We start from the raw sequence: 21,680 nt of genomic DNA, 5'->3' as shown, positions 1-21,680 counted from the left end.
ACACACACGTTAAGAACGACATCATGAAGTGTGTAAATTAACGTGTGTGTGTGTGTGTGTGTGATTGGCAGGTTTAGGGGTCAGGTTAGTGTGTGTGTGTGTGTGTGTGTGTGTGATTGGCAGGTTTAGGGGTCAGGTTAGTGTGTGTGTGTGTGTGTGTGTGTGTGTGTGTGTGTGTGTGTGTGTGATGGGCAGGTTTAGGGGTCGGGTTAGTGTGTGTGATGTTTAGGGGTCAGGTTAGTGTGTGTGTGTGTGTGATGGGCAGGTTTAGGGGTCGGGTTAGTGTGTGTGTGTGTGCGTGATGGGCAGGTTTAGGGGTCAGGTTAGTGTGTGTGTGTGTGTGTGTGATGGGTATGTTTAGGGGTCAGGTTAGTGTGTGCGCGTGTGTGTGTGATGGGCAGGTTTAGGGGTCGGGTTAGTGTGTGTGTGTGTGATGGGTAGGTTTAGGGGCAGGGTTAGCGTGTGTGTGTGTGTGTGTGTGTGTGAGATGGGTATGTTTAGGGGTCAGGTTAGTGTGTGTGTGTGTGTGTGTGTGTGTGATGGGCAGGTTTAGGGGTCGTGTTAGTGTGTGTGTGTGTGTGTGTGTGTGATGGGTAGGTTTAGGGGCAGGGTTAGCGTGTGTGTGTGTGTGTGTGTGTGTGTGTGTGATGGGTATGTTTAGGGGTCAGGTTAGTGTGTGTGTGTGTGTGTGTGTGTGTGTGTGATGGGTATGTTTAGGGGTCAGGTTAGTGTGTGTGTGTGTGTGTGTGTGTGTGTGTGTGTGTGTGTGTGTGTGTGTGTGATGGGCAGGTTTAGGGGTCGTGTTAGTGTGTGTGTGTGTGTGTGATGGGTAGATTTAAGGGCAGGGTTAGCGTGTGTGTGTGTGTGTGTGATGGGTATGTTTAGGGGCAGGGTTAGCGTGTGTGTGTGTGTGTGTGTGTGTGTGTGTGTGATGGGTATGTTTAGGGGTCAGGTTAGTGTGTGTGTGTGTGTGTGTGTGTGTGTGTGTGTGTGATGGGTATGTTTAGGGGTCAGGTTAGTGTGTGTGTGTGTATGTGTGTGTGTACCGGTGCAGTAGAAGCCGTCTCCGGTGAACCCCTCTTTGCACAGGCAGCGGTAGGAGCCCACGGTGTTCATGCAGTCTGCGCTGGAGCTGCACAGGTGTGTCCCGTTCGAGCACTCGTCCAGATCTGCACATCATCCACACAGACACATCAGAGCTCGTCCATCGGTGCGCTCAAGTCCTCCCGTACACATCAGATTTATGAGTTGAATCGTAATTTATTTATGCTCTCTCTTTGATTTATGCAAATTAGTGCATATTTAATTGGATAACACCTAATTTGCATATTTAAACATAACATTTCAGAAAACTTGTAATACAATTTTTTTTTGCAATTATTAATGTAATCAATCAACTGGTGAAGTATGCTGATATTTACTAGTTGTTTTTCACCCATTCTCCAGGTGTGTCTCGCCTTAAGAGAAAGCACATCTTACTCCAAAATGACTTGAACGCCGTACCTGCCGTCAGGAGGACCTGAGCGCACCTGAGCCGAGCGAGTGTTCGTACCTTTGCACTTGATCCCGTTCCCGACCCAGCCCGGAGCGCAGCTGCATCTGAAGCTTCCAGCCGTGTTCGTGCAGGTCGCGTGCCGGTCGCAGTTATGAGCCCCGATCTCACACTCATTAATGTCTGAAGCACACACACATGAAGAGGGAGTCACACACACACACTGCAGGCTATAGAGGTTATGTGACGTCACCGGAGTGACTGCGGTTACACACACTGAGTGGCAGCGTTTGTTTTCAGCCGCGAAAAACACACAAAGCACATCTAAAACAGGAAAGAGCTTTGAGATTTACTGTACAACTAGATTTGACAAGAAATCTGAGGAATATTTTTACAGACTGACGAAAGATAAAGAACAGATGTTTCCGCAATTCACAGAAACAACTGGATCCAGGCAGAGAAAGCTGGATTTGCAGGTTTCATTTTGTGTCAATATGCTTTTGTATGCTATCTTACCCTCTTGTATTGTTATATATTGTATTGACAACTCAATTAAATATTTACCAGCGTATATTCTGCATAATTAGACGGGTTTTTTTTAAATAAACACTGACAAAAACTACACAAGTTTTAAGGCTGGACGATATAAAGATATACAGTACCAGTCAAAAGTTTGGAAACATTACTATTTTTAATGTTTTTGCAAGAAGTCTCTTATGCTCATCAAGCCTGCAGTTAAAAAAAAACAAAAAAAAAAAAAACAATAATATTATGAAATATTATTACAATTTAAAATAATGGTTCTCTTTTTTAATATATTTTAAAATGTAATTTATTTTTGTGATGCAAAGCTGAATTTTCATCAGCAAGTACTCCAGTCTTTGGTGTCTTATGATCCTTCAGAAATCATTCTAATATGATGATTTGATACTCAGTTATTATCAATGATGGAAACTGTTGTGCTGTTTAATATATTTTTTTGGAATACTTTTTTCAGGATTCATTGATGAGTAAAACGTTAACAGCATTTATTCATAAAAACAGCAATAAATAATAAAGCAATAAAACATTTCTAACAATATAAATCGTTACCATCACCTTTTATCAATTTAACGCATCCTTGTTGAATTAAAGTACTAATTTCTTTAAAAAAAAGAAGTTATTGTTCCCAAACTTTTGAACGGTAGAGTATATTGTTACAAAAGATTTCTATTCTAAATAAATACAGTTCTTTTTAACTTTTTATTCATTTTATTCATCAAATAATCCTGAAAAAAGTATCTCAGGTTATAAAAAAAATATTAAGCAGCACAACTGTTTCCAACATTGATCATAAATCATCATATTAGAATGATTTCTGAAGGATCATAAGACACCAAAGACTGGAGTACTTGCTGATGAAAATTCAGCTTTGCATCACAAAAATAAATTACATTTTAAAGTATATTAAAAAAGAGAACCATTATTTTAAATTGTAATAATATTTCATAATATTACTGTTTTTTTTTGTTTTGTTTTTTTTAACTGCAGGCTTGATGAGCATAAGAGACTTCTTTCAAAAACATTAAAAATAGTAATGTTTCCAAACTTTTGACTGGTACTGTATATAACATTGATATGAGTGATCACATGGATTTACACCTATATTGTATTTATATGAAGCGTTCACAGGCTAATTTGCTTTATGTTTTTCCCCGGCGTGGAAATCAGGCTCATATAAACGCGAGGAAACACGATTCCTGCTGCATGTCAATATCCATGATCTCTGGATCTCTGGTAAGTTGTAAGGAACACTATATCAGTTTTCCCGCGGGAAAGTGACGTCAATGCAAACCCTCTATTTCACTGTTCGAAACACAGGAGGGAATATTCAATTTGAATCCATAAAACACTTATTTTTATTTCAGCTTTTTGCCCAGGCAAGATTTTTCACTTTCATTTAGTTTAACTTGATGCACTAAAATAACTAAAACTGGAATAAAATGCAAACTAATCTAGTGTACATCTCACTAATGGTAGGATACAGATATGTAAACATTTTCCAGATAATATTGTGCATATTTTTAACAATATATATATATATATACAGAGCAAGTACACACACATATGAGAGCAGTTTTCATCTCTTGCTGAACTCAAGTTTGGTGACCCATGAAAAAGTTGTTTGCCCATGTCAACGGCCCCTTCCTGGAGCATGACATCATTTTCTGTTGTGCATGCTCTGACCCAGGGTCCTGTGAGCGCTCAGTGTCCATCTAATGAGTGTGTTTAACGAGTGTGTGTTGAACATGATGAAGTTCATCACATTCTGTTCCATCACTGAGTCTCATTAGAGCAACAGACTCCAGCTCTCCGTGTGTCCTGAAATAACCGGAGCAGATCGACCTCTCTGTCGGTGTCTCTCGCTCACTCTCTCTCTCTGTCGGTGTCTCTCTCTCTCTCTCTCTCTCTCCGTCTATCTCTATTTCTTGTCTTGTTAACACACTGTGCTTTTATTAGAGCACATCTAATGCACAAAATATGCGCCGGTTGACACCGAATCAAAGAGATTAAATGAGAGAGTGGGAATAACGGAGCGCTTCACTGTTTACTCCAAAACGAATGACTCAAGAAACGACTGAACTGGCCTGATGGGAATTAATCTCAGATAAACAAGCTCATCAATAAACACTCATTATGATGTCAGTCAAATTACACAGAATTAACACAAAAACACATGAAGTGACGATAGAGGATGAAACTACATGATGAATGTTTCTCTAGAGCTGAAGTTTTATTTGTGCAGTAAATATATAGAAATATATAGAAATATATAAAATATATAAAATAACTTACCGGTTCATGTGAGTGCGTGTGTGTTTGTGTGTGTGTCTGAGTGTCTGTATGTCTGAGTGTGTGTGAGTGAGTGGGTGTGTGTGTGTGTGTGTCTGAGTGTGTGTGAGTGAGTGGGTGGGTGCGTGTGTGTCTGAGTGTCTGTATGTCTGAGTGTGTGTGAGTGAGTGGGTGTGTGTGTGTGTGTGTGTCTGAGTGTGTGTGAGTGAGTGGGTGGGTGGGTGCGTGTGTGTCTGAGTGTCTGTATGTCTGAGTGTGTGTGAGTGAGTGAGTGAGTGAGTGAGTGGGTGTGTGGGTGTGTGTGTGTGAGTGAGAGAGAGAGTGCAGTGCGCATGTGTGTGTGAGAGAGTATGTGTACAATGACCTCTGACCTCAAACACTCCAACTACGCCCATGAAGCTGATGACCACTGATGATGTCAGCCTTATTTACAAGAGCCGATGGGCCAGTTAAAACACATCTGATGAGGAACGAACACACACACACACACACACACACACCGGTCTTCTGACCTTCAAACAGTCATCAATCACTGACTCCATCTCTGCCAGATTAATTATCCCACAATCCAACAGTGAAACGAGCAGAACTCAAAACAAATGACCTTCGGTTCATTACGATCAAACTTCAATCCCATCATGCCTGGAAAGCATCTCGTTAAACGAAGCCCACGGCAGGACGTTTATAAATGACAGACATTAAAGTCATCACCAGTGAAAACACACACGGAGAAGCGGCTGCAGATGTGCGGAGAGCGGGGAGCGCTCCGGGATGAGGATGTGGAGGAAACATAAAAGCCCGACAGGAAGAAACGACAAGCAGTTTCACGTCGAGCAGAACACGGAACACTGCTCCATCGTTAATCAATAACTACTCATTAATATCGCTCAGGTGAATGATGAAGTTCACTATTAGATAATCAATAACTACTGTTTTTTCATTCCTCCCAGATATTCAGGTTCATAATTAATATGAATAATGCATAATGTATAATTAGTTCTAAAGTGAAGATCATGGTAATGAAGTATTACCAAATCCTTCAGAAGGAATTATTAATAATTTAGATCAGTATTCTAAAGTGAAAACAATGATAACTCCCTAATAATGACTGAAGTCAATGTGTGCTTTTGAGATTATTGTTAGATTTTGAATAATAATTCCTTCCGATGGATTTAGTAACACTTCAGTCATTACTAGTGTGTGTTAGAGTTCTCAACGGGTCGGGTCAGTGCCGCGGGTTCGGGCCGGGTTCGGGTCGAAAATATAATCAAATGACTCGGGTCGGGTCGGACCTTGGGCTTAATCTTTTCCGCTCAGTGAAAAAAAAAAACATTTATTAATCATCGCTGCTGTTCACCGTAAAGAAAGTCTGGCTGCTGCGTGCAACGTGCATTATGGAGAGGGGCGGGCGGACCTGACGCACGCCTTTAGCCTGGAGAGAAGAAGATGGAGTTGGTGAAAAGTAAACTTGCCGCAGGTGAATTCACCGTCGCTACTACAGCCTATTTAGATATTTTAAAGTTTATTGTTTCAGTTGTTTGTATTATTTGTATTATTAAAAGGCGTGAACATTAAAGGTTGGTTTGAATTCCCGTCTGCTGGTCATAATAATGTGTGTGTTCCCATGATCTTCACTTTAGAAAACTGATCCAAATCATTAGTAGTTCCTTTAGAAGGATGAAAATCAGTAGTTATTGATTATCTAATAGTGAACTTCCACATTAATCTGAGTGATATTACTTACTAATTCATTAATCAGAGTTTGTTGTTAGTTAATAGTAGTTACTAGAGTGTTAATAGTGCGTTACTCGTTAGTTCCTGTGTAGTTACTCATTAATGAAGGAACAGTGTTATAAAGTGTAACCGTAACCTGTCGTGTGCGTCTCTCTTCCCTCCGACGGGTTCAGTCATGACACACACAAAACAAGGAAAACTCTCCAAAAAAGCTTTTCTTACTTAGTATTGTTGTCTTGTTTCCAGTCCAAATATCAAACATTTCTTAAATCAAGATGCATTTACTAAAGTAGTGAAATGACATAAGGGCCCTATCTCGCACCCAGCGCAACTGACTTTGTACAGCGACGCATGTATCATTCCTATTTTGCACCCGCGCAAAGCGGACTTTTCCCTCCACAGACGCACGTCAGTAAATTAGGGAATGAACTTGCCCTCCCGGGGCGGTTCAGCGAAAAGAGGAGCGTGTTCCGGCGCAAACGTTCCCTGGTGCTATTTTGCAGTTTCAGAAAACAATTCCGCCACAGACCAGAAGAAACCTCGTCTAAAGCCAGCGGCGCGTTCAGATGCTATTTTAAGAGCACATGCTTGGCCATAATGTAGCGTGTGCACAACGCACACACACTTTGCTTCTCTCATCTACACACAGACGCAGCAGTTCACATTTTTGCAAACCATACATTATTACAAGGAGAAATATTACCACACGAGGGAAATCATTGTTGTGTCCATGAAGATGTGGAAAATAGGCATAAATCTAGCTTACACATTATCATACGCCTGTTTAAGCGAAGCTAATTTGTGTGTGTTTCTCCATCCCCAATGTCACTTCTCTGTGTTTTACGGCCCTGACGAGAACGTCGGTCTCCTCGGCTGTGAACCGCTCCTGGCAAACCCGCCGTTATAATAGCAATCCGCCATGGATCAAGCGCGCCTGCTCTTAAAGGGAATGTGAGATGTCGCTCTGATTGGTTTATTTCACGTTACGCCCAAACCACACCTATGAATAATGAAGCGACTTCAGACCAACACATTTTAGATTTGCGTCGGGCACAAGAGTCATTTATCCCGCCGGTATAATAGCAACAGCGCCAGAGATCCGCCCACTAAGTTACTTGCGTTTCAGATCATTAAAATAGGGCCCTAAGTTGTTTACAAACAAGGGCCCTTGTTTTCTGGGTAAATTAATCAAAATTAAGTTTTTGCTTAAAAAAAGCAAAATGATCTGCCAATGGGGTCAGAAAATAATACAATTATTAAAAATAAGAAAATAATCTAGTTTCTGTTTGAATTAAGATTATTTTTCATATCCCATTGGCAGATTACTATTTTTAAGCATCAACTCACTTAATTTTGAGTAATTCCCCTAGAAATACACAAATTCCCCTTATGTCATATTACTCATCTAGTAAATGCTTCTTGATTTAAGAACTTTTAGATATTTGGACTGGAAACAAGACAAAAATACTAAGCAAGAAATGCATTTTTTGGAGTGAACGAGGAAAACACGGAGCAGGGGATTCTGGGAACGCCCGTGCGGTTCGACTGGTTAACCGCCTCTAATGGGCCGTTTCATTAGGGATTGATCAGCGCTCAGGAATCCGGGCCGAATATCTCCCAGAGTTCCTCACGTGTACAACATCCCGAGCTCCCGGGAACATGTGGCGTGTCTTTCCCTCGCCAGCAGAATTCCTGAACACTGACTCAGATCCGAGGAAAACATGAGCGGCTCTGGATTTCCTTGCCGGAGAAGCACGGGATTCACACAGCCTAGCAACAGCTCAACAGCATAGCAACACACTGAACTCACTCATTACAGACCATAGTCAACATTCTAATAGTTGAGCTCAGATCAGGCCGTCGGATGAACACACACACACACACTGCTTCATATAGAGAAACATCAGCCTGAGGATGAACACACACACACACACACACACAACGCTTCATGTAGAGAAACATCAGCCTGAGGATGAAAACACACACACACACACACACCGCTTCATGTAGAGAAACATCAGCCTGAGGATGAAAACACACACACACACACACACACACACACCGCTTCATCTAGAGAAACATCAGCCTGAGGATGCTCTGAGTCGGTTTGTGTGACGGTTTAGTGCTGGTTCATAACAATGTGTGTGTGTGAGAGAGTGTGTGTGTGTGTGTGTGTGTGAGAGAGTGTGTGTGTGAAGGGCGTCTCACCTGTACAGCCTGTCGTCCCTTTCCTGACGGAGAATCCGAGGTCACAGTGACAGATGAACGAGCCTTTTGTGTTTTCACAATTCCCGCTCAGACAGATATTTGGATTCAGCTCACACTCGTTCACATCTGCATCACACACACACACACACACACACACACACAGATTAAAGTATAAAATCATTCCTGCAGGATTCTCCCGTACAGTATGTACTGATGCTGTTATTCTGCTTACCACAGGGATTCCCAAACATTTTTATATCAGATGAACCCATTTGAGCTCAAATATATTAACTATTAGTTAATTAGTTATTTAAATAATTTAAATAATGTATCATCATTCACATATTCATGGTCCTCTGATGTCAGTAAATGGTCAAATGCAGCTAAACAAATAAAATATTTTTTTAGTAAGCATTTAATTTTGATCGATTTTATTTATCGATTTTATTTTTACATTTAAAAAAAAATTTTTTAGTTAGTGTTATATTCTGATTGTTTTTCAAGTTAAATATTTTTTCTTACATTTTTATGATTAAATTACATTTTTTTAGTAAGTTATATTATTTTTTATTTTATTTTATTTTTTTAAATTTGTATGATTTAATTAACTTTTATTAAGTGTTATATTAAATAAAATAAAATAAAAATGTCATGCTTTAATTGTTAGCTTTTCATCCGCTCACGAACCCTAGTTTGGGAAACCCTGTGTTACGGTATTCACACAGAACTCAGAGAATACCACGGTATTACCACAGTACATGTTCAAAGACGCATGCGGCATTTGTCTAATGAACGCTGATGTCATCAGCCTCGCGGAGTGTGTGATTTACCCAGACATGACTTCATATCCTCAGACGACATGAATCCGTCGAAACACAGGCACTGGAATTCCCCCGGGATGTTTGTGCACTGTCCGCCGTCGCAGATCTCAGGACTGTCCTCACACTCGTCGATGTCTGCACACACAACACAGAGGCGTGAGATCAGTGAGTGAGTGTGTGTGTGTGTGTGTGTGTGTTTGTTTTTGTGATTTATGAGAGTAGATATTTGTTTAATGACAATGGTATTACAACGTGAACAAGATTTATGATGACATTTCCTGAGTCCTCGTATTTCAAATGGCTTTAAAAACACTAAACAGTGTTTTATTAAAAATGTAAAAAGTTTTCTGTGATGGGTAGGTTTAGGGGTCTGGTTAGTGTGTGTGTGCGTGCGTGTGTGTGTGTGTGTGTGTATGATGGGTAGGTTTAGGGGTCGGGTTAGTATGTGTGTGTGTGTGTGATGGGTAGGTTTAGGGGTCGGGTTAGTGTGTGTGTGTGTGTGTGTGTGTGTGGGGATGTGTGTGTGTGTGTGTATGTGTGATGGGTAGGTTTAGGGGTCGGGTTAATGTGTGTGTGTGTGTGTGTGTGTGTGTGTGTGATGGGTAGGTTTAGGGGTCAGGTTAGTATGTGTGTGTGTGTGTGATGGGTAGGTTTAGGGGTCGGGTTAGTGTGTGTGTGTGTGTGTGGATGTGTGTGTGTGTATGTGTGATGGGTAGGTTTAGGGGTCGGGTTAGTGTGTGTGTGTGTGTGTGTGTGTGTGTGTGATGGGTAGGTTTAGGGGTCAGGTTAGTATGTGTGTGTGTGTGTGTGTGATGGGTAGGTTTAGGGGTCGGGTTAGTGTGTGTGTGTGTGTGTGTGTGTATGTGTGATGGGTAGGTTTAGGGGTCGGGTTAGTATGTGTGTGTGTGTGTGTGATGGGTAGGTTTAGGGATCGGGTTAGTGTGTGTGTGTGTGTGTGTGTGTGTGTGGATGTGTGTGTGTGTGTGTGTATGTGTGATGGGTAGGTTTAGGGGTCGGGTTAGTGTGTGTGTGTGTGTGTGTGTGTGATGGGTAGGTTTAGGGGTCGGGTTAGTGCGTGTGTGTGTGTGTGTGTGATGGGTAGGTTTAGGGGTCGGGTTAGTGTGTGTGTGTGTGTGTGTGTGTGTGTGTGATGGGTAGGTTTAGGGGTCGGGTTAGTGTGTGTGTGTGTGTGTGTGATGGGTAGGTTTAGGGGTCGGGTTAGTGCGTGTGTGTGTGTGTGTGATGGGTAGGTTTAGGGGTCGGGTTAGTGTGTGTGTGTGTGTGTGTGTGTGTGATGGGTAGGTTTAGGGGTCGGGTTAGTGTGTGTGTGTGTGTGTGTGTGTGTGTATGTGTGATGGGTAGGTTTAGGGGTCGGGTTAGTGTGTGTGTGTGTGTGTATGTGTGATGGGTAGGTTTAGGGGTCGGGTTAGTATGTGTGTGTGTGATGGGTAGGTTTAGGGATCGGGTTAGTGTGTGTGTGTGTGTGTGTGTGTGTGTGGATGTGTGTGTGTGTGTGTGTATGTGTGATGGGTAGGTTTAGGGGTCGGGTTAGTGTGTGTGTGTGTGTGTGTGTGATGGGTAGGTTTAGGGGTCGGGTTAGTGCGTGTGTGTGTGTGTGTGTGATGGGTAGGTTTAGGGGTCGGGTTAGTGCGTGTGTGTGTGTGTGTGATGGGTAGGTTTAGGGGTCGGGTTAGTGTGTGTGTGTGTGTGTGTGATGGGTAGGTTTAGGGGTCGGGTTAGTGTGTGTGTGTGTGTGTGATGGGTAGGTTTAGGGGTCGGGTTAGTGTGTGTGTGTGTGTGTGTGTGTGTGTGTATGTGTGATGGGTAGGTTTAGGGGTCGGGTTAGTGTGTGTGGATGTGTGTGTGTGTGTGTGTATGTGTGATGGGTAGGTTTAGGGGTCGGGTTAGTGTGTGTGTGTGTGTGTGTGTGTGTGTGTATGTGTGATGGGTAGGTTTAGGGGTCGGGTTAGTGTGTGTGTGTGTGTCTCACCTGTGCAGCTCCTGAGGTCGGGCATGAGGGCGTAACCGCGGCGACAGCTGCACTCGTAACTTCCCTCTGAGTTTGTACAGAAAGTCTCGCAGCCGCCGTTCTCAATGGTGCATTCATCGATATCTGAAACACACACGCGTCACACACAACATTTCAGCACTGAGGCGTCTCTTAAAGTCACTCTACTAAAGCATAGAAATACCATAATATGTTTGCACACACTGAGGAATCATGCTCATCCACACACTCGTCTCTCTGGAAGACACCAGTTATTTTACTCTGGAATGTGTGTGTGTGTTTTGCTCTGTGAAACTGTACGATGCCGATCTTCATTGTCCACTGCGCTCGTTCCTGTTGCGTGTCTCAAACTAGCGGCCTGTGTGAGCGTCGAGTCTGAGGAGGCGGGGTGGGAGAAACCAAGATCTCCAGTATTTTAAATTCGACTGCAGTGCCTGTTTCCACCACTAGTCATTCTCACAGACGGCACCTTTAACTTTTATTTGCAGGGGCGAGAAAGTGCAACTGTATAAATTTCCCCTGACCTTGGGGTTGATGTTCATGCATTATCTCTCAGTCTCTGGCAAGAATACTGACTCCGGGTCACAAGCAGCAGCAACAGCCTGTTCATCTCACACGGCTAACTCTCTCACGGCTGTTCTGGAGCGAGAGCTGCTGAGTGTGTGTGTCAGTGATTCATGCGGGAAACGCCACGTTTAATGTGAATGTCAGTGCCGTGAGTGTTTGCGTGTCTTACCGACACACTCGACTCTGTTTTCACTGGATTTGTAGCCGGTGTTGCAGGAGCACTGATAGCGTCCGATCATGTTCACACACTGACCGTTCCTGCACAGTTTGTCACTCAGTTCACACTCATTAATATCTGCAGAAAACACACAATAAACACAACTTAGACCTAAAACTGTGAATTCAGGATGTTTTGAAAACTTTTTAACTTTACCCCATCATCACATTAACACACACACACACACACAACCATTAATGTAACTATACATGCACACACACACGCCCACACACGCCCGCAACCATTAATGCAACTATACACACACACACACACGCAACCATTAATGCAACTATACATGCACACACACACACACACACACACACTCAACCATTAATGCAACTATACATCTATACACACGCACACACACACACTCAACCATTAATGCAACTATACATCTATACACACGCACACACACACACTCAACCATTAATGCAACAATACATGCATGCACGCACACGCACACACACACACACACACACTCAATCATTAATACAACTATACATCCACACACGTGCACACACACACCCGCACACAACCATTAATGCAACTATGCATGCATACACACACACACACACACACACACACACGCACAACCATTAATGCAACTATACATTCACACACACACACACACACAACCATTAATGCAACTATACATGCACACACACACACACACACACACACTCAACTATTAATGCAACTATACATCTATACACACGCACACACACACACACACTCAACCCTTAATGCAACAATACATGCATACACACACACACACACACGCACAACCATTAATGCAACTATACATTCACACACACACACACACACAACCATTAATGCAACTATACATGCACACACACACACACACACTCAACTATTAATGCAACTATACATCTATACACACGCACACACACACACACTCAACCCTTAATGCAACAATACATGCATACACATGCACACACTCAACTATTAATGCAACTATACATCCATGCACGCACACGCACACACACACACACACACACTCAATCATTAATACAACTATACATCCACACACGTGCACACACACACCCGCACACAACCATTAATGCAACAATGCATGCATACACACACACACACACACACACACACACACGCACAACCATTAATGCAACTATACATTCACACACACACACACAACCATTAATGCAACTATACATGCACACCCACACGCAACCATTAATGCAACTATGCATGCATACACACACACACTGACCCAAGCACGCGGAGCCGTCGGGAGCGATCTCATGGCCCTCTGGACACTCGCAGCGGAAGCTTCCCTCGGTGTTGATGCACTCGCCTCCTCTGCAGAGCAAAGGGTTTCGCTCGCACTCATCGATGTCTGAAACACACATCAGCAACACAACACTCAACACAACTCACACGGTGTCAGCTGACGTTTAAAAGACTATTAATATTCATTGGATGGAAACACCAAGATGCGCATCCATTCTTAAAATGTGCATTAAAAAAACGCATGCACTGAATTGCGGCCGATAATTTATCCGATAAGAAGACATGCATATAAACTAAGGATAGAAATACATTTACTGAATTAATCCCTCAATAAACTCATATGACTTTGGCTCAGCGTCGGCTGTGATTGGATAACTGGAGTAACCAGCGGACCAATGGCGTCGCAGCGTCTCTAATGTTGGTTTGGTGTTTCTGAAACGCCGGAGTCGAAGTGTTTAACTCCCTCCAGAAGCGTCTCACACACACGAGTGTGTTCCTGAACACCAGCATCCGAACGCCAGAGTGACAGTGTTTACTGTGTTTCGTCTGACGCTCGACACACACTCGTTTATGATGGAGGGAAACACACACATTACAGCAACTTACACTTTATTTCTGATATTTTACACCAGGAAGTGATTTTGTTCTCTTGAACACATGGGAGGAAAACGCTGCTTTATTCTCAAGTGTTTTATGTGATAATATTCCAGGCGTGTGTTAAATTCGCAACTTTGGAAGGAAAAAGCTACTGAAACGTGTGTGTGTCACATTATGTTCTGTTTAGTGTCACGTGTCTTGGTTCAGATTCCCGCCACTCATCTATCTCCTTGGTTACAGCCATTATTAGTTGATCCGTGTCAGCTGTGTTCTATTAATTATCCTCGTTTGTGTTTGTTCATTAGTTCATCCCTCACATTCATTCTCTGTTCGGTCTACGTTTCAAGTGATGTGTGTGTTTACACTCATCCCTATTGGGATTATTGTATTAAACCGTGTGTTGGAGCTTTACTCATCCGTCTTCATCTGCCTGTCTACACACACACACGCGTTACAGTGTGAGAGTCTCACCCATGCAGTTCTTCATCATCATGAATCCGCTCTCGTATCCGGTGAAACACTCGCAATGAAAATCCCCAGCTGTGTTCACACACGTGCCATGACCGCACAGGTCAGGAGAGATGCGGCACTCGTCAATATCTGTGAACACACACATATACACAGTGTATATATACACACACACAGCACAAAGCGAGTGAGGACACAGTTCTTCACCGCTTGCAAAAGCATCAGCGGTTCTTAAATCAACCAGAGGGCCTCAAGATGACTTAAAAAGCATGAAAATAAACTAAGATTTAAGATCCTTCTTATTTTAATTCACACCCTCAAAAACTGGGATTCTCACGGTCATGGAAAACATGAACATACGAAGACGCCTCATTTTAAAAGTGTGATTTCTAGACCTGGAAAAAGTCAAAATACATAAACTCTTATAATCTTATAATCAATACATTTTTATACTTGCGCCATTAGAACTGGGTGAGTTACTCCTGTAAAAGTAAGTAATTACTATCTTCATCAGTGCAATTAGATTACTGTACTAATTACTTTCTCTAAAAAGTATTGTGTTACTTATTACTAATTACTTCCTGAATACCATATCAACCTCGACCAGTTGAACAACACAAGGAAAGACATGAAACTGTTCTTTTAATTCTGTCAAATAAATAAAAGTGCATAAATTATTCATGAACATTCATGATTCATTTTGACATTAGAAGTTTAATTTTGATGCTAAATCCACTATTGTTGTATATAGAATTGTTCTATACAGTATTTATAGCAATTACATCAGAAGTAACTGTAATTATTTTAGTTGTTTATTTTGATCTCTGAACACTTTCTTCTAGTAAATTAAATTTTAAAAGTTTTGAAAATAAAGCTGTCATTGCCCATGATTGTGTGTTTCTGATGACCTGTGTGTGTTCTGAACCTCATGCACACCTGTGTGCTAATTATTTTAATGACAATTATTTTAGTGGTTCATTTTGATACACATAGTTTCTTCTTACATTTTAAAAGTTTTGAAAATAAAGCTGTAATTACACATGATCAGGATGTTTCTGCTGACCTGAAACTCATGCACACCTGTGTGTGTGTCTGTGTGTGTGTGTGTGTGTGTGTGTGTGTCTGTGAGAGTGTGTGTGTGTGTGTGTGTGCGTGAGAGATGGTCTGACCTGTGCAGTTCCTCTCGTCGAAGTCCAGAGCGAAGCCTCCGTCACACTTGCAGCGGAAGCTGCCGATGGTGTTCCTGCAGCGGCCGTTCGTGCACAAGCTGTGAATCATCTTACACTCGTTTATGTCTGACGAGAAGCAGAGATTAACGACGCGTCAGGGTGAATGAAGGAACCAACAAATGAAGGAGCAAACTAACAGTGGAGGATGAAGTACACAAATACCCTAATAAAACATGACTCTGGTGAATTACTCCATTTTCAATCAAAAGTACTTGATTTTTAATGAACTTAAGAATTAAAAGCAAAAGTTATTGATCAATGAACCATGTAACCAAGTAACACGAGTTAAGTAATCAGATTACTTTTTCAAGTAACTAGTAAAGTAATGCATTATTTTTAAACTCACAACCTATTATATGTTTGTTTTCCTCTGTATTGAAAATAAAAACTCAGAATATTAGCAAACCTGCAATCATTAAATGTTAAATTACACTAATATACTTTATGCATTTAATCTCACTTTATTAACCAACGTCTTTGCTGAAGACCTTCTAAGACGAATACAACCACACCTGTGAGCAAACATGACTTTAGAAAAACATTGCATTTGTCTTTCAAATAAAATTATTACAAACTTAAATTATTACAAAACAAACAAAGCAGCCCAGCCTAGGTGAGAAAAGTAACGCAAAAGTAATGTAGCACATTCACAAATAAATAAAAAGTAAATTAAAAAAAAGTAAATAAAAATAAATGTAAAAAGTTTTTAAAAAAAGTATAGATACTTGAGAAATGTACTCAAGTACAGTAACGACGTAAAAACACTTGAATGAATGAACAAATGCACGACCTCTGAGTCTCACACACACACACACACACACCTTTGAGGAAGGGTTTGCCGTTGATGAAGTCTCACACACACACACACACACACACACCTTTGAGAAAGGGTTTCCCGTTGATGAAGTCTCACACACACACACACACACACACACACACCTTTGAGGAAGGGTTTGCCGTTGATGAAGTCTCACACACACACACACACACACACACCTTTGAGAAAGGGTTTCCCGTTGATGAAGTCTCACACACACACACACACACCTTTGAGGAAGGGTTTCCCGTTGATGAAGTCTCACACACACACACACACCTTTGAGGAAGGGTTTCCCGTTGATGAAGTCTCACACACACACACACACACACACCTTTGAGGAAGGGTTTGCCGTTGATGAAGTCTCACACACACACACACACACACCCACCTTTGAGGAAGGGTTTGCCGTTGATGAAGTCTCACACACACACACACACACACCTTTGAGGAAGGGTTTGCCGTTGATGAAGTCTCACACACACACACACACACACCTTTGAGAAAGGGTTTCCCGTTGATGAAGTCTCACACACACACACACACACACACACACACACACACACCTTTGAGGAAGGGTTTGCCTTTGATGAAGTCTCACACACACACACACACACACACACACACACACACCTTTGAGAAAGGGTTTCCCGTTGATGAAGTCTCACACACACACACACACACACACACACACACCTTTGAGGAAGGGTTTCCCGTTGATGAAGTCTCACACACACACACACACACACCCACCTTTGAGGAAGGGTTTGCCATTGATGAAGTCTCACACACACACACACACCTTTGAGGAAGGGTTTCCCGTTGATGAAGTCTCACACACACACACACACACACACACACACACCTTTGAGGAAGGGTTTGCCTTTGATGAAGTCTCACACACACACACACACACACACACACACACACACACACACACCTTTGAGAAAGGGTTTCCCGTTGATGAAGTCTCACACACACACACACACACACACACACACACACACACCTTTGAGGAAGGGTTTCCCGTTGATGAAGTCTCACACACACACACACACACACCCACCTTTGAGGAAGGGTTTGCCATTGATGAAGTCTCACACACACACACACACCTTTGAGAAAGGGTTTCCCGTTGATGAAGTCTCACACACACACACACACACACACACACACCTTTGAGGAAGGGTTTGCCTTTGATGAAGTCTCACACACACACACACACACACACACACACACCTTTGAGAAAGGGTTTCCCGTTGATGAAGTCTCACACACACACACACACACACACACACACACCTTTGAGGAAGGGTTTCCCGTTGATGAAGTCTCACACACACACACACACACACCCACCTTTGAGGAAGGGTTTGCCATTGATGAAGTCTCACACACACACACACACCTTTGAGGAAGGGTTTCCCGTTGATGAAGTCTCACACACACACCTTTGAGGAAGGGTTTCCCGTTGATGAAGTCTCACACACACACACACACCTTTGAGGAAGGGTTTGCCGTTGATGAAGTCTCACACACACACACACACACACACACCTTTGAGGAAGGGTTTGCCGTTGATGAAGTCTCACACACACACACACACACACACACCTTTGAGGAAGGGTTTGCCTTTGATGAAGTCTCACACACACACACACACACACACACCTTTGAGGAAGGGTTTCCCGTTGATGAAGTCTCACACACACACACACACCTTTGAGGAAGGGTTTGCCGTTGATGAAGTCTCACACACACACACACACACACCTTTGAGAAAGGGTTTCCCGTTGATGAAGTCTCACACACACACACACACACACCTTTGAGGAAGGGTTTCCCGTTGATGAAGTCTCACACACACACACACACCTTTGAGGAAGGGTTTCCCGTTGATGAAGTCTCACACACACACACACACACACACACACACACACACCTTTGAGGAAGGGTTTCCCGTTGATGAAGTCTCACACACACACACACACCTTTGAGGAAGGGTTTCCCATTGATGAAGTCTCACACACACACACACACACACACACACACACCTTTGAGGAAGGGTTTCCCGTTGATGAAGTCTCACACACACACACACACCTTTGAGGAAGGGTTTCCCGTTGATGAAGTCTCACACACACACACACACCTTTGAGGAAGGGTTTCCCGTTGATGAAGTCTCACACACACACACACACCTTTGAGGAAGGGTTTCCCGTTGATGAAGTCTCACACACACACACACACCTTTGAGGAAGGGTTTCCCATTGATGAAGTCTCACACACACACACACACACACACACACACACCTTTGAGGAAGGGTTTCCCGTTGATGAAGTCTCACACACACACACACACCTTTGAGGAAGGGTTTCCCGTTGATGAAGTCTCACACACACACACACACCTTTGAGGAAGGGTTTCCCGTTGATGAAGTCTCACACACACACACACACCTTTGAGGAAGGGTTTCCCGTTGATGAAGTCTCACACACACACACACACCTTTGAGGAAGGGTTTCCCGTTGATGAAGTCTCACACACACACACACACACACACACACACCTTTGAGGAAGGGTTTCCCGTTGATGAAGTCTCCGCGGTGGGAGAAGCCGGGTCGAGGGCAGAGCTGAGTGTATTCCTGCGTCCCCTTCTCGGGACACTCGTCACACTCCGGGCCCCAGGCCACGCCCACGGAGCAACAGCACGCGTCCACACGGTGCCGGCCGGGAATCGCGGATCCACAGCGCTCGTCCACGTGTGAGAGGTAACACTGCTCGGTGCGCAGGTCTGCAAACACACACTCACATCTGGGACACTTTCGCACATGTAATATACATTTGCTCTTTGTGAGTTCAGTCTCTATCAAATGATTAAAACAAGAGAACAAATATAGTCGTGTTTGTGTGGTGAAGGTTTGGTGTAACACACTCACACACACACACAGACACTCTCTCATACACACACACACACACACACTCTCATACACACACACTCTCACTGGAACTCACAGACACACATACACACACTATCTCACACACACAGACACACTCACACACACATACTCTCTCACACACACAGACATACACACACTGGAACTCACAGACACACACACTCTCTCATACACACACACACACACACTCTCTCATACACATACACACACACACACTCTCACACACACACTCACTACTGATGAACCATTTGTTCGAGCCGGTGAACAGTGATGTACGTACCAACGCAGGTCCTCCCCGAGGCGTCCACAGTCATGCCCGTGGGACACTGGCACACAAACGACCCGTCCGTGTTCACACACTTCCCATTGATGCACACGCCAGGGAACACCTCACACTCGTTCACATCTGAACACACACACACACACACACACAGGTGAAATGAGACGTCAGTGCTGAACTGATGGACACAGTGAAGCCTGACATCAGTGTGAGATCTCACCCTCACAGACGGTTCCCTTCACCCGCGCGTAACCTTTAGAGCAGAACGCATCTGAAACACACACACACACACACACCGTTACTACACAAACAGTCTCAGTCTCCTTCAGAAATCATTCTAATATGATGATCAATTATTAACACTTATTATTGGTGCTGGAATATAATAGTGTTTTTATTATTATTATAGAGATATGATATTCTGTACCTGGTTCACACTTGGCACACGGTGACCCCCAGGCCGACCCCAGCGTGGCACAGCAGTGAGACTTCAGCGTCGCTCCGTTAATGTTAATCTCACACTGTCCATTAACCACCTTCAGCCAACACGTGCCCTTCGTGGTCTCTGAAACACACACACACACATAAGCCTCTCACACACATGAGCCTCTCTCACACACACACACACACACACACACACGAGCCTCTCACACACACGTCTGATGGACAGGGAGTGCATGAGGACACTCACACACACACTCACACACACCTGTCCTCGCACACACACACACACACACACACATACACATGAGCCTCTCACACACACGTCTGACGGACAGGGAGTGCATGAGGACACTCACCCACACACACACACACACACGAGCCTCTCACACACACACACACACTCACCCTCACCCACACACACACACACACTCACCCTCACCCACACACACACACACACATGAGCCTCTCACACACACACACACACACACACAAGCCCTCTCACACACACGTCTGACGGACAGGGAGTGCATGAGGACACTCACCCACACACACACACACACACGAGCCTCTCACACACACACACACACTCACCCTCACCCACACACACACACACTCACCCTCACCCACACACACACACACATGAGCCTCTCACACACACACACACACACACACACACACAAGCCCTCTCACACACACGTCTGACGGACAGGGAGTGCATGAGGACACTCACCCACACCCACACCCACACCCACATGAGCCTCTCACACCCACACACACGAGCCTCTCACACACACGTCTGACGGACAGGGAGTGCATGAGGACACTCACCCACACCCACACACACATGAGACCTCACCCACACACACACGAGCCTCTCACACACACAACGGACAGGGAGTGCATGAGGACACTCACCCACACACACGAGACCTCACCCACACACACACACACACACACACGTCTGACGAACAGGGAGTGCATGAGGACACTCACCCACACACACACACACACACACGAGCCTCTCACACACACACACGAGCCTCTCACACACACGTCTGACCGGACAGGGAGTGCATGAGGACACTCACCCACACACACTCACCCACACACACACACACACACATGAGCCTCTCACACACACACACGAGCCTCTCACACACACGTCTGATGGACAGGGAGTGCATGAGGACACTCACCCACACACACACGAGACCTCACCCACACACACACACTCACCCACCCACACACACACACACGAGCCTCTCACACACACGAGCCTCTCACACACACGTCTGATGGACAGGGAGTGCATGAGGACACTCACCCACACCCACACACACACACACACACACACACACACACACTCACCCACACACAGCGTTCCTGAGCTGTCCAGCGAGCTTCCAGTTGAGCACAGGCACGCGAACGACCCGGGGCTGTTCTTACACTCGCCGTTCACACACGGGTTGGTCGAACACTCGTCGACGTCTGAACACACACACACACACACAACATCAGGAGTCGGGATTACAGCATGTAAACGAGAGCTGGACGATTTACACTCCAATGATTCATATAGAAATAAAGCACAGCAAAAATATAGTTCCAGCTTTCACTTAATGAACACCAGTGTTATTTTAGCTTACACTTTTTTTATAGATTTATTTTATATATATATATATACTCACCTAAAGGATTATTAGGAACACCATACTAATACTGTGTTTGACCCCCTTTCG

The 21,680-nt window shown here is 43.8% G+C and overlaps 1 protein-coding gene across 1 annotated transcript in view; it reads right to left on the bottom strand.

Annotated features, from left to right (window-relative positions):
• fbn1 (fibrillin 1) overlaps positions 1-21,680 on the bottom strand; it is a 108,579-nt gene that overhangs the window by 46,947 nt on the left and 39,952 nt on the right. The window contains exons 22-35 of the mRNA XM_084123806.1: positions 21,310-21,429; positions 19,925-20,062; positions 19,718-19,768; positions 19,498-19,623; positions 18,830-19,054; positions 15,383-15,508; positions 14,217-14,345; positions 13,129-13,254; positions 11,832-11,957; positions 11,078-11,200; positions 9,097-9,222; positions 8,267-8,392; positions 1,553-1,675; positions 1,047-1,169 (exon numbers count right to left, since the gene is read on the bottom strand). Coding sequence (XP_083979932.1) covers positions 1,047-1,169; positions 1,553-1,675; positions 8,267-8,392; positions 9,097-9,222; positions 11,078-11,200; positions 11,832-11,957; positions 13,129-13,254; positions 14,217-14,345; positions 15,383-15,508; positions 18,830-19,054; positions 19,498-19,623; positions 19,718-19,768; positions 19,925-20,062; positions 21,310-21,429 — 1,788 coding nt within the window. The remainder of the gene's footprint in view (positions 1-1,046; positions 1,170-1,552; positions 1,676-8,266; positions 8,393-9,096; positions 9,223-11,077; positions 11,201-11,831; positions 11,958-13,128; positions 13,255-14,216; positions 14,346-15,382; positions 15,509-18,829; positions 19,055-19,497; positions 19,624-19,717; positions 19,769-19,924; positions 20,063-21,309; positions 21,430-21,680) is intronic.

Source organism: Abramis brama (assembly GCF_963993115.1).
Source record: "Abramis brama genome assembly, chromosome: 9".
Lineage (NCBI taxonomy): Eukaryota > Metazoa > Chordata > Actinopteri > Cypriniformes > Leuciscidae > Abramis > Abramis brama.
Note: the sequence above shows the minus strand (reverse complement) of the source record. Positions and strands in the feature narration are given on the sequence as shown.